The following is a 13,720-nucleotide window of genomic DNA, read 5'->3' on the forward strand; positions in this document are numbered from 1 at the left end:
CAGTTCATATAAACTATATCTCACAGTGCTTCAGAATATATCTCTAAGCTTTGAAGATTTATTTTGAGTTAGATTTACATCCATGGAAGGAGTTGTTGAGGTGAGTGCAAAATGCTGAGTGATGACCCCAGTGAGCAGTGTTACAACTGCTATTGTTTCTAATTTATTTTATATTAGCAACTTGGATTCAGAATGGTCAAATTTGCAAATTAAAGGTAACTAAGAGGGACAGTTTAAACTGAGGAGATAGCTTGGGAAGTACAAAATGAGTTAGACTAATTACATAAATGGGAAGATCAATGGCTGACCTAATTTAATATGAAAAAGTAAAGTACTTCACATTGGAAGAAAAAAATGGGCTACATAAGCACTCCATGAATGAAGTCAAAATAGCTAAAGATGAAGTTGAACAAAACCTAATACAAAAGCAAAATACTGCGGATGCCGGAATCTGAAATAAAAACAGAAAATGCTGGAAATCTCAGCAGGTCAGGCAACATCTGTGACGAGTAAGCAGAGTTAATATTTCGGGTCGATGACCCTTCATCAGAACTGGAGAGTGTTCGAAAAGAACAGATTCTTAACAAGCACTGAAAGGGGGTGGGAAAGAAAGAACAAAAGGGAAGGTCTGTGATAGGTTGGAAGACAAGAAGGATTAGAGAGACAAAAGGGATGATGGCCCAAATTCAAATGCTAATGCCAGGAGTTAGAAAAACATTAGTCAAGATAGGGTGTGAATGGTGGGATTATGACCAACTGCCATTAGATATTGAACAAAACCTAGTCGCTTTAATAGAATCAAGGCAGAAAGTGCCCATACAGTGTAGCGCAGGAATCGATGGAATAAATATATAACCAAAACAACAGAGTACAAGTTAGAGGAAATCTGGGCTGTTTAGTCTTGAAAGGAGGTGACTGAGAGATGACTTCACAGGGTAAATAAGAAAGAAAATGTTATAGAATGGGTAAATCTTGAAAGTTACTTCAAACTAAACTATAATAATGTAACAAGGGGACTTAGGATTGATTCTGAAGTCTCTCACATACAAAAATGTTGGAGTTTCTGAACAAAGTGAGTCTGGACCTTCCCACTGTGATTTTATTAGATAATGTTGTTTCAGTAGTCATTCATTTTCTGTTACTAACAATGTATTATATTTGTTTTCAGACTGTTTTCACATGCAGCATACAACATACAATACTATACAAAGCCTTATTGTCGTTATGGTCCATTTTTAATTGGAATTATGTTGGGCATTTTAATGCATCACAGAAAAACACCTTTGCTGACAACCAAGGTACTTATTTTAAGGCAAAAAATGAGGTGATAAAAAGTCAACAATAGACATTACGGTTGTGTTTGTGCAGTGGTAATAATGTCATAAATGTATCTGTAAAGAATTATGGATATTCTCTGTTTGCAGATCACTTAAAGTTGATCTATATACGGATATATTCTAAAGCTTTATACATTCCAGAGTGGCTAGCAGTTCTGAGGCATGCAGTCTCAATATTTGGCTCAATATTTCCAACACCCTTCCCATCATTTACCATATTGAGGTCCAGTAACTTGATGTGGTGTGACAATTTTGCATAAAAAGTTACGGAGACAATGAACAACAAATCACTTGTTCTAACTAACTATTCATGGAACATTTTACAAGGAAAAGTTTGTCATTGGATTTATTTTATCAATTCTGCTATGGTCATTGCTCCTTTGAACTTCACTCAGCTCCAAATATGCTGCCTTCCTCCATTCCATTTGAATCCCTTCGGTTTCTGCTGTGTTCACAGCACCAAGACTGCCAAAGTCACCAACAGCATCCTCTGTGACATTGATCTTGGAATACTTTCCTTCCTCGTGCTCGACCTCACTTTGCATTCAACAGTTGATCATACCATCCTCCTCCATCAGCATTCCTCCATTCTGCACTTCCACGAGATTGCCATTACATGGTTACACACCTGCCTATTTTACTAAAAAATAAAATAATAGAAATCCAAGGGGATAAGTCACTGGGCCAGGATGGCATGCACACTAGGCTACTGATGGAAGTCAGAGAGGTGATAGCAGAGTCGCTGATCACAATTTTTCAATCCTCCTTAGATATGCAAATTCTGTTAGGGGGCTGTAAGTTAGCCAATGTAACACCTCTGCTCAAGAAGGGAGAGAAAGATAAATGAGATAGCTATATACCACTGAATCTATTGTCAGTTGCGGGCAAACTCTTAGAGGTAGATATTTCGTTCTGCTTTTACTGGGCCACAATTTTCTACCAATTCACTTTACTGAAGGAAAGATTGCAACATGCTGTTGCTGAGCGTAGAAATTCTATTTCGAATCCCGATCTCCACCAGTCATAATTCCATGTTATTCAATGCATCGCCCACATTAGCAATTACCCACATCCTCTCTGACATCCTCGCTGGCTCCCTGTCCCACAAAGTATAGAATGATTAGCCTACAAATCATTCCATGGTCTTCGTCCACCATACCTCGAACCATTCTGCCCCTGCAACATTTTCCAGTCTGAATGTCCTCTTGCATGCTCTCGGGCCTTCTGATCCTGGCCTCTTGTGCATGCCTCCTCCCTCTGCTCCTGCATTAGTAGCAGAATCATCAACTGCCTCAGTCTACTTCTGGAACTCCTCCTTAAAATGCTTTTACCTCGCTACCTCCCTGCCTGCCTTTAAAAGCTTTCTCAAATCGTTCCTTTGACCAAGCCTTCAGCTACCTTTCCTAATTTTCTCATCAAGGCTCAACGCCCACTCCTGTCTTCCTCTGTGAAGTTCATTGGAACATTTTTTTTAATGTTAAATTGTTGTTGCTGCCTAATAACAATACCAAAATGCTTTCTTTGGTAGACTTCTGTTATTATTGGATGGCTGTGCTCTCTTACCACAATGGCTGCAGTGATTGCACTGGGGTATGCATTGGATGACTCTATTGAGTCCTACTCTGTCCTTCCTGTGCTCTACCAGGCTTTGCACAGAACTGCATGGGCTGCTGCAGTTGGCTGGATCATACTTGTATGTGAAGAAGGATATGCAGGTAAAGTACTCTCGTAGTTGTGAAATGCAGACAGGCTTTGCAAATTTTCACTTGTTAAACCTCAAGTTAGATTTTTCATGGTGCATTTTGCTTTTCTACCGTGATTCACTGGACAGCAAGCTGTGATTCCCAGCCTTAGCTACAGAATAGCGAGGTTGCGCCAACCTGAACAACTCTGGTGCACCTCCTGACAACTGCTTCAAGAGTAGGATTGGCAGAATTGGGAACAGTTTGGCTGAGGTGTAGAGAATGTTCCAAACTGCAGAACACAATTTACATTTATATAGTGTTAACATAGAAAAATGTCTCAAGGAGTTCCAAATAGGTGTAATAAAAAGAAATGGATGCTGAGCCAAAGAAGGACATGTTAGAAAGAATGACAAGAAACACCTTTGAACAGTTGGGTTTTAAGGAGCGAGGTGGAAAAGCGCAGGGAGTTCAGGGAGGGAATCCCAGAGCATAGGGCCAGAGTCACAGGAGCAGAGAGTTCGGGGAGAGGGAGGTTATAAAGAAGTTACAGAGCTAAGGAGGGGCAAGGCCATGAAGGGATTTAAAAACAAGGCTGCTTGTTTGACATCCAGCCCTGGATGAGTTACAATTTCCTCCAGCTAAAAACTGGGAGGCCAAAACCATGCTAAGTTGCAGCTAACGCCATGTGACATGTCTTCAATAAAGACTCAGACTAGGTACTGCAAGCTCAAAGTAAGGTGTGACCGTAGTCCTTTATTACAGGTCTCAGAGTGCCTCTCCAGCTTGCGAGGCCTCCTTATATACAGGTGCTCCCAAGGGATTGTGGGATCCCTTGGGAGTCCAGAGGATAAGCCCTCTGGGGGTTAGACATGTTTTTTACAGGTTTACATACATAACAATATGGGTTCTGGCTGACCATTGTGGCTAACCCAGTTGAGCCTAGACAGTGTCAGGACACTATTCACCCATAGTATGTAGCACAGTCAATGCTGATGTCCACATATGCACACTTTCCAGGTGTTACTGGATAGCAATCAAGAGCGGGAACCCTGGGGGTTTCCCTTTCCCTAGGTCAGGGGTGCTGAGGCCAATCTTATCAACCCTATTGCCACCTGGGCTGAGATCAGCCAATGCCAAGCATCAAACCTGGACTTTTTGGTCTATGTGGATTATCTTTATTCTAGACAGAACATTTAGCAACTGAGCCATTAGTGTCTGTTTTGTTTTGTTTTAAAGCATGCCTCTAATAGAATTCAGGAAAGGCGAGAAATGTGTTAACACGACGCTTCAAAGAGCTTGTCAGGTTGCACAGTTTATATCAGAATCTGAAGTCTATCTACTGTAGGCTGATCGAGGTTGGAACTCTGACAGTTATGCTATTCATCACTGCAGGGAAGCTCTGACTATCAGTAATGCGCTGTGCACTCACAGCCATCAACAGGGCAATGAAAGATTACGCAACAGTTTAGAAGCAAATTAATTTTATTTAAAGCTGTAATATTCAAAGTTTTTTTCAGAAAATGTGATTTTAATGCATTGTAAAAATAATCTGAACCAGCAAAAATTGTTCTAGTCAACTGACTTTTAAAAACACACCATTTTACATCTGTACATTAATGATTTAGACGAGGGGATTAAATGTAGTATCTCCAAATTTGCCGATGACACTAAGTTGGGTGACAGTGTGAGCTGCGAGGAGGATGCTATGAGGCTGCAGAGCGACTTGGATAGGTTAGGTGAGTGGGCAAATGCATGGCAGATGAAGTATAATGTGGATAAATGTGAGGTTGTCCACTTTGGTGGTAAAAACAGAGAGACAGACTATTATCTGAATGGTGACAGATTAGGAAAAGGGGAGGTGCAACGAGACCTGGGTGTCATGGTACATCAGTCATTGAAGGTTGGCATGCAGGTACAGCAGGCGGTTAAGAAAGCAAATGGCATGTTGGCCTTCATAGCGAGGGGATTTGAGTACAGGGGCAGGGAGGTGTTGCTACAGTTGTACAGGGCCTTGGTGAGGCCACACCTGGAGTATTGTGTACAGTTTTGGTCTCCTAACCTGAGGAAGGACATTCTTGCTATTGAGGGAGTGCAGCGAAGGTTCACCAGACTGATTCCCGGGATGGCGGGACTGACCTATCAAGAAAGATTGGATCAACTGGGCTTGTATTCACTGGAGTTCAGAAGAATGAGAGGGGATCTCATAGAAACATTTAAAATTCTGATGGGTTTAGACAGGTTAGATGCAGGAAGAATGTTCCCGATGTTGGGGAAGTCCAGAACCAGGGGTCACAGTCTAAGGATAAGGGGTAAGCCATTTAGGACCGAGATGAGGAGAAACTTCTTCACCCAGAGAGTGGTGAACCTGTGGAATTCTCTACCACAGAAAGTTGTTGAGGCCAATTCACTAAATATATTCAAAAAGGAGTTAGATGTAGTCCTTACTACTAGGGGGATCAAGGGGTATGGCGAGAAAGCAGGAATGGGGGACTGAAGTTGCATGTTCAGCCATGAACTCACTGAATGGCGGTGCAGGCTAGAAGGGCCGAATGGCCTATTTTCTATGTTTCTATGTTTCTATTTAGTGTTTAAATGGATGCTAAGCTGTGACTACCTACGTGGTACTTATCATGATCAGGTTACTCCTAGCAACTTTGCGATAACAAGCACTCCATGTATCTGTGAACACTTACTGAATGCCTGCAGCATGTTTGCAGCTATTAATGTCAAATCCTGTTTAGGCCCCTTCGAGATGTTAACGAAAGGAAACTAGGTGAACTCAAAGAACTAACTCTATAACGCAGGGCCTAAAAAAAAGCAGGGTGAGTTCATTACTAGTCTTTTTCCTTTTTCCTTTTTCCACTTCACCAGGGTGTGCACACACTAGGATTTACATAGTTTGGGTGGATCATTCCAGTAAATAGTCACACATACAAACATGAGTACTTCAGAAACAATTATATGCAACAAGCCATTAATTCTTTACCTAGATTATTAGAGCTCAGACTATAATTAATTGTAACTCTGTAACTAAAAAAAAAGGCCACTTTTTATCAAACTACAGTAACTATTCTTTTCACTGAGAAATCAAGGCAAAGAGCTAAGGCCCCCTGTATGGGACAACACCAAGGCTGAAAAGATTAGGAGGAAAGATGCAGCAAACTTAAGAAATTAAGATGCCAATGTTTAAAAGGCTGTAATTTGTTAATGAAGGACTCTGGAGGAAGTAAGTTCTGAGATTCTGGGAAAGAATTAAGCCAATGTCTTCAGTGAGGATAGAGGGAGGAAGAAGAGTGCTTAGGTTGGCATATTTGAAATTTAGGAGCAAAAAGAAAGAAAAGCTCAGGTGAGCAATAGCCATAGTAATATATATAAAGTAGAGACGAACAAGGGAGAGAGGGAGATGAAAGAAAAATTGTTTATCAAATGGCAAATGTTTTCTTGTATCCTGTCCAAGAGAGGTGCTACAAAATTCATCTCGGATACAAAAGCAGTATTCAAACCTTGGACAGACTTAGGATTTGTAGAGATTTGTCACATCTCTTTTTTTATGCATAACACATATAATAATAATATTTATTTTATATAGCACCTTTAACGTAGTAAAAAAGTCCCAGGGCGTTTCACAACCAAATTACAAGACAAGACAGATAAATTTGACACTGAGCCACAAAAGAAGAAATTAGGGCAGATGACCAAAAGCTTGTTTAAAGAGGTAGGTTTTAAGGAGCGTCTTAAAGGAGGAAAGAGCGGCAGAGAGGTTTAATGAGGGAGTTCCAGAGCTTCGAACCCAGGCAGCAGAAGGCACGGCCACCGATGGTTGAGTAGTTATAATGAGGGATGTTCAAGAGGCCAGAATTTGAGGAGCGCAGACATCTTGTGTGGTTGTGAGACTGAAAAAGATTACAGAGATAGGGAGGGGCAAGGCCATGGAGTGATTTGTAAACAAGGATGAGAATTTTGAAATCGAGGCGTTGTTTAACCAATGTAGGTCTGAAAGCACAGGGATGATGGGTGATCGTGACTTGGTACGAGTTAGGACACGGGCTGCTGAGTTTTGGATGACCTCAAGTTTACGTCGTGTAGAATGTGGGAGGCTGGCCAGTTGGAGTAGTCAAGTCTAGAGGTAACAAAGGCATGAATGAGGATTTCAGCAGCTGAAGAGCTGAGGCAGGGGTGGGGTGGGCAATGTTAAGAAATAATTTAAAGAAATAATCAAAGGAGAAATGTTAAATGGTTAGAGTTAGGACATATCACGTTTTCAGGATTTGAACATAATGCATACTGTAAAACATATAAGACAAAGATTGGATTGAAAAATTGGACTAATAGAAATCCATAGTGACATCATCATCATAGGCAGTCCCACGAATGAGGATGACTTGCTTCCACATGAGTTCACAGATGTTTCAATGAAGGGCCCGATGTTCCAGTCCTGAACTCCAATTGAAGGGGTGGAAGATGCCTGTGCGTGGATTTTTTTAATGTGTGGTGATCGTTGCACATCAGCCACCACACGGGCTTGACAAAGCTAGGTCTTTATCCAGTGGCAAAAGTAAACCAGGACAACTGGAGACCTGATCTGCTGCAGGGACCTAGTGCGCACACATATTGCAGTGTGGGCTGGCCCGTGCTGCCCCTGGGCCCCCGGCTCTTCTGGGCCCCGTACCTTCATTTGCCGCACCTCTCCAATGATCTCTCGGCGCTCCTCCACCGCAAACATTTACTGCACCTCCGCCATGATCTCTCGCCGCTCCTCCGTCACAAACATTCACTGCACCTCCGGCTTGATCTCACACCGCTCCTCCGCCATGATCTCTCACCGCTTCTCCACCACAAAAACATTCACCACAGAGCTGGAGCGACATACTACTACAACTTCCAGCGAGTGCTGCTCCAAGTGTGTGACGATAGTGACATAGCATTATTATCATTTACATTTGATGGTAGAACATGGAATTATGTGCAGCTGAGTGAATATTTAAATTGTAATTGGATTGTTTGATGATTTCTAATATTAGCAAGAGTTGAAAGCAGATCTGAGATAGAACCATTGGAGAACAAGTTGGAAGTTAGTGGATATTCGTTACATTAACGAAATAGCAGTTAGGGTTTTTTTTCCTGGTTGGGAACATGACCTCACGAATGGCCGGCCCGTCCAGAAACAGCAGTGAGAAGCCCAACCAGTTTTAGTGGTCGGGCCTCATTTACATGCCCCTGTCCAACTTCCCGACCAAAACAGACATGAAGTCAGTGAGAAGCAGCTTCCTAAATGTTAAAAATTAGGTGGCTGGAGGCCACAATTGGGACTAGAATGAATAGTTCCCAGCACTAAAGTATGTGGTCAGGAGGGGATCGCAGTCATGGGGGGAGGGGAGGGGGGTGGGGGTGCGGTAGGAAGCCCAAAGTTCCCTGTTGACACTGGAGGAGTAATTCCGCTTCTTTGCATAAGCCTGGGCCTAAGATTGCAGTCGGGCACAAATTAAAGAAGGACTCCATCCATTTTGGGTGGCTGTCCTTTGTGCTTGCAGTCGGTCAGATTGGGGCATGGGGCCAATGGATCTTTCCTGCTTCATATTAACTGGCCCCCATTTGGTTTCCGCGAGGTGGGGGGGGGGCACGGGGGGTATGGTTTGGTGTTAACCTTGCTATTAGTATTTATATTGCTACATTTATGAAACTGTAAGGGTAGTAGAGCATGTTTTCTCAAACTATATGTCCACTCTCCTCCCTGTTATGTATGTTAATGTGTGTACTGTAACACTAGACCACTGAATGTATCTTCACACTGTATACACCATACCTGTACCACCAGAGGGTGCTATTGGTGGAGACCTAAGGGTCACCTGCACACTGCAGGTAACCAAGTATAAAAGGGAGCTCACCTCTTGGTATCCTTACTCAAGGAGCTGCAATAAACGGACTATGGTCACTGCAGGTCAAGTACTATACCCTTACCTCATGGAGTCATTATTAGAGTGCTTACATATACTACAACTGGTGACGAGGTTACGAATTTCCACGCACAACATGTCTAACCTGAGCAGCTTCCAACAATTCACTGATGGGGAAAATTGGGATGCCTTTGTGGAAAGACTTGAACGCTTTTTCATTGTGAACGACCTGGCTGGAGACTCACTGAACTCACTGGCTGATAAGTGCAGAGCCATCCTGCTCAGCAGTTGTGGGCCCAATGTCCACGGCCTCGTCACGGCCCTGCTAGCCCCAGCGAAGATGACAACCAAGACTTATGCGGACCTCGTAACTATATAACTCAAACGTAAAGAGAGCATCCTCACAGCCAGACACCGGTTCTACACTCACCGGCGGCTCGAAGGCCAAGAAATTGCTAAATATGCTGCAGATCTGAGAAGATTGGCTGCACCGTGTGATTTTGGCGACCACCTCACCGAAGCACTAAGGGACATTTTCGTTATTGGAATCAGCCACGAGGGCCTCCTCCATGAGCTGCTCTCTGCGGACACTATGGTCACCCTGCAGAAGGCAATCAAAGTGAGCCAGGCGGTCATGATTTCGGTCTGCGACTCCAAGAGGATGATGACTCACTCCCAGGATTCTAACCCGACGAATAAGGTGAACCGAATGGTGCCTTTCAGAGGCAAGGCTGCTGCCCCGAGTCCTGCAAACCAGAGTCCGCCACAAGGGGCCAACCAGCTAGCCCCGTGCTGGCGCTGTGGAGGAAACCACAGGGCCCATCAGTGCCGATACAAAGACTATACCTGCAAAAGCTGCAACACCAAAGGTCACCTCCAGCGAATGTGTAGAAGAAAATTTACTCACCGGGTGGCTGATGAGTTGGCCGATCACCCGGGCTCCAGCGCTGATGAAGACGAAGTGGCTCAGCCCCTGGAGGAGGTGTACGGAGTGTATACCTGCTCCACCGAGATTTCACCGTGGAAAATGGAAGTAGAAATCAACGGTGTTCCAGTCTCGATGGAGATCGACACAGGGGCGAGCCAATTGCTGATGAATCAGACAGCCTTCGAGAAACTCTGGGACAATCCCGCCAAACCACCCAAAATGTTCCCAATCCAGGCGAAGCTGCTCACTTACACAAAAGACACCATCCCAGTCGTTGGCAGCGTGGATGTCCAAGTGTCCCATGGTGGTGCGATGCACAAGCTTCCTTTGTGGATCGTTGCCGGTGAAACATAGAAACATAGAAACATAGAAAATAGGTGCAGGAGTAGGCCATTCGGCCCTTCGAGCCTGCACCGCCATTCAATGAGTTCATGGCTGAACATGCAATTTCAGTACCCCATTCCTGCTTTCTCGCAATACCCCTTGATCCCCCTAGTAGTAAGGACTACATCTAACTCCTTTTTGAATATATTTAGTGAATTGGCCTCAGCAACTTTCTGTGGTAGAGAATTCCACAGGTTCACCACTCTCTGGGTGAAGAAGTTTCTCCTCATCACAGTCCTAAATGGCTTACCCCTTATCCTTAGACTGTGACCCCTGGTTCTGGACTTCCCCAACATTAGGAACAATGTTCCTGCATCTAACCTATTTAAACACGTCAGAATTTTAAACGTTTCTATGAGGTCCCCTCTCATTCTTCTGAACTCCAGTGAATACAAGCCCAGTTGATCCAATCTTTCTTGATATGTCAGTCCCGCCATCCCGGGAATCAGTCTGATGAACCTTCGCTGCACTCCCTCAATACCAAGAATGTCCTTCCTCAAGTTAGCAGACCAAAACTGTACACAATACTCCAGGTGTGGCCTCACCAATGCCCTGTACAACTGTAGCAACACCTCCCTGCCCCTGTACTCAAATCTCCTCTCTATGAAGGCCAACATGCCATTTGCCTTCTTAACCGCCTGCTGTACCTGCATGCCAACCTTCAATGAATGATGTACCATGAAACCCAGGTCCCGTTGCACCTCCCCTTTTCCTAATCTGTCACCATTCAGATAATAGTCTGTCTCTCTGTTTTTACAACCAAGTGGACAACCTCACATTTATCCACATTATACTTCATCTGCCATGCATTTGCCCACTCACCTAATCTATCCAAGTCACTCTGCAGCCTCATAGCATCCTCCTCGCAGCTCACACTGCCACCAAACTTAGTGTCATCCGCAAATTTGGAGGTACTACATTTAATCCCCTCGTCTAAATCATTAATGTACAGTGTAAACAGCTGGGGCCCCAGCACAGAACCTTGCGGTACCCGACTAGTCACTGACTGCCATTCTGAAAAGTACCCATTTACTCCTACTCTTTACTTCCTGTTTGCCAAACAGTTCTCAATCCACGTCAGCACACTACCCCCAATCCCATTAACTTTGCACATTAATCTCTTGTGTGGGACCTTGTCGAAAGCCTTCTGAAAGTCCAAATACACCACATCAACTGGTACTCCCTTGTCCACTCTACTGGAAACATCCTCAAAAAATTCCAGAAGATTTGTCAAGCATGATTTCCCTTTCACAAATTCATGCTGACTTGGACCTATCATGTCACCTCTTTCCAAATGCGCTGCTATGACATCCTTAATAATTGATTCCATCATTTTACCCACTACCGATGTCAGGCTGACCGGTCTATAATTCCCTGTTTTCTCTCTCCCTCCTTTTTTAAAAAGTGGGGTTACATTGGCTACCCTCCACTCCATAGGAACTGATCCAGAATCTATGGAAAGTTGGAAAATGACTGTCAATGCATCCGTAATTCCAAGGCCACCTCCTTAAGTACTCTGGGATGTAGACCATCAGGCCATGGGGATTTATCGGTCTTCAATCCTATCAATTTCCCCAACACAATTTTCCTACTAATAAGGATCTCCCTCAGTTCCTCCATCTTACTCGACCCTCTGACCCCTTTTATATCTGGAAGGTTCTTTGTGTCCTCCTAAATGAATACCGAACCAAAGTACTTGTTCAATTGGTCTGCCATTTCTTTGTTCCCAGTTATGACTTCCCCTGATTCAGACTGCAGGGGACCTACGTTTGTCTTTACTAACCTTTTTCTCTTTACATATCTATAGAAGCTTTTGCAGTCCATTTTAATGTTCCCTGCAAGCTTCCTCTCGTACTCTATTTTCCCTGCCTTATCAAACGCTTTGTCCTCCTCTGCTGAGTTCTAAATTTCTCCCAGTCCCCTGGTTCGCTGCTATTTCTGGCCAATTTGTATGCCACTTCCTTGGCTTTAATATTATCCCTGATTTCCCGTGATGGCCACGGTTGAGCCACCTTCCTTTTTTATTTTTACGCCAGACAGGGATGTACAATTGTTGTAGTTCATCGATGCGGTCTCGAAATGTCTGCCATTGCCCATCCACTGTCAACCCCTAAAGCATCATTCGCCAATCTATCCTAGCCAATTTACGTGTCATACCTTCAAAGTTACCCTTCTTTAAGTTCTGGACCATGGTCTCTGAATTAACTGTTTCCTTCTCCATCCTAATGTAGAATTCCACCATATTATGGTCACTCTTCCCCAAGGGGCCTCGCACAAAATAAGAATAAGAACATAAGAATTAGGAACAGGAGTAGGCCATCTAGCCCCTCGAGCCTGCTCCGCCATTCAATAAGATCATGGCTGATCTGGCCGTGGACTCAGCTCCACTTACCCGCCCGCTCCCGTAACCCTTAATTTCCTTATTGGCTAAAAAATCTATCTATCTGTGACTTGAATACATTCAATGAGCTAGCCTCAGCTGCTTCCTTGGGCAGAGAATTCCACAGATGCACAACCCTCTGGGAGAAGAAATTCCTTCTCAACTCGGTTTTAAATTGGCTCCCCCGTATTTTGAGTCTGTGCCCCCTAGTTCTAGTCTTCCCTACCAGTGGAAACAACCTCTCTGCCTCTATCTTGTCGATCCCTTTCATGATTTTAAATGTTTCGATAAGATCACCTCTCATCCTTCTGAACTCCAACGAGTAAAGACCCAGTCTACTCAATCTATCATCATAAGGTAATCCCCTCATCTCTGGAATCAGCCAAATGAATCGTCTCTGTACCCCCTCCAAAGCCAGTATATCCTTCCTTAAGTAAGGTGACCAAAACTGCACGCAGTACTCCAGGTGTGGCCTTACCAATACCCTATACAGTTGCAGCAGGACCTCCTTGCTTTTGTACTGCATCCCTCTCAAAATGAAGGCCAACATTCTATTCGCCTTCCTGTTTACCTACTGCACCTGCAAACTAACTTTTTGGGATTCATGCACAAGGACCTCCAGGTCCCTCTGCATCTCAGCATGTTGTAATTTCTCCCAATTCAAATAATATTCCATTTTACTGTTTTTTTTCCCAAGGTGGATGACCTCACACTTTCCGACATTGTATTCCATCTGCCAAACCTACGCCCATTCGCTTAACCTATCCAAATCTCTTTGCAGCCTCTCTGTGTCCTCTACACAACCAGCTTTCCCACTAATCTTAGTGTCATCTGCAAATTTTGTTACACTACACTCTGTCCCCTCTTCCAGGTCATCTATGTATATTGTAAACAGTTGCGGTCCCAGCACCGATCCCTGTGGCACACCACTAACCACCGATTTCCAACCCAAAAAGGACCCATTTATCCCGACTCTCTGCTTTCTGTTAGCCAGCCAAATCTCTATCCATGCTAATACATTTCCTCTGACTCCACGTACCTCTATCTTCTGCAGTAACCTTTTGTGTGGCACCTTATCGAATGCCTTTTGGAAATCTAAATACACCACATCC

General features: G+C 43.9%; 1 protein-coding gene across 1 annotated transcript in view; it reads left to right on the forward strand.

The window, feature by feature from the left end:
- The window catches only part of oacyl (O-acyltransferase like), a 69,037-nt gene that overhangs the window by 40,036 nt on the left and 15,281 nt on the right, over positions 1-13,720 (forward strand). The window contains exons 12-13 of the mRNA XM_070860066.1: positions 1,169-1,298; positions 2,866-3,052. Coding sequence (XP_070716167.1) covers positions 1,169-1,298; positions 2,866-3,052 — 317 coding nt within the window. The remainder of the gene's footprint in view (positions 1-1,168; positions 1,299-2,865; positions 3,053-13,720) is intronic.

Source organism: Pristiophorus japonicus, chromosome 2, assembly GCF_044704955.1.
Source record: "Pristiophorus japonicus isolate sPriJap1 chromosome 2, sPriJap1.hap1, whole genome shotgun sequence".
Classification (NCBI taxonomy): domain Eukaryota; kingdom Metazoa; phylum Chordata; class Chondrichthyes; family Pristiophoridae; genus Pristiophorus; species Pristiophorus japonicus.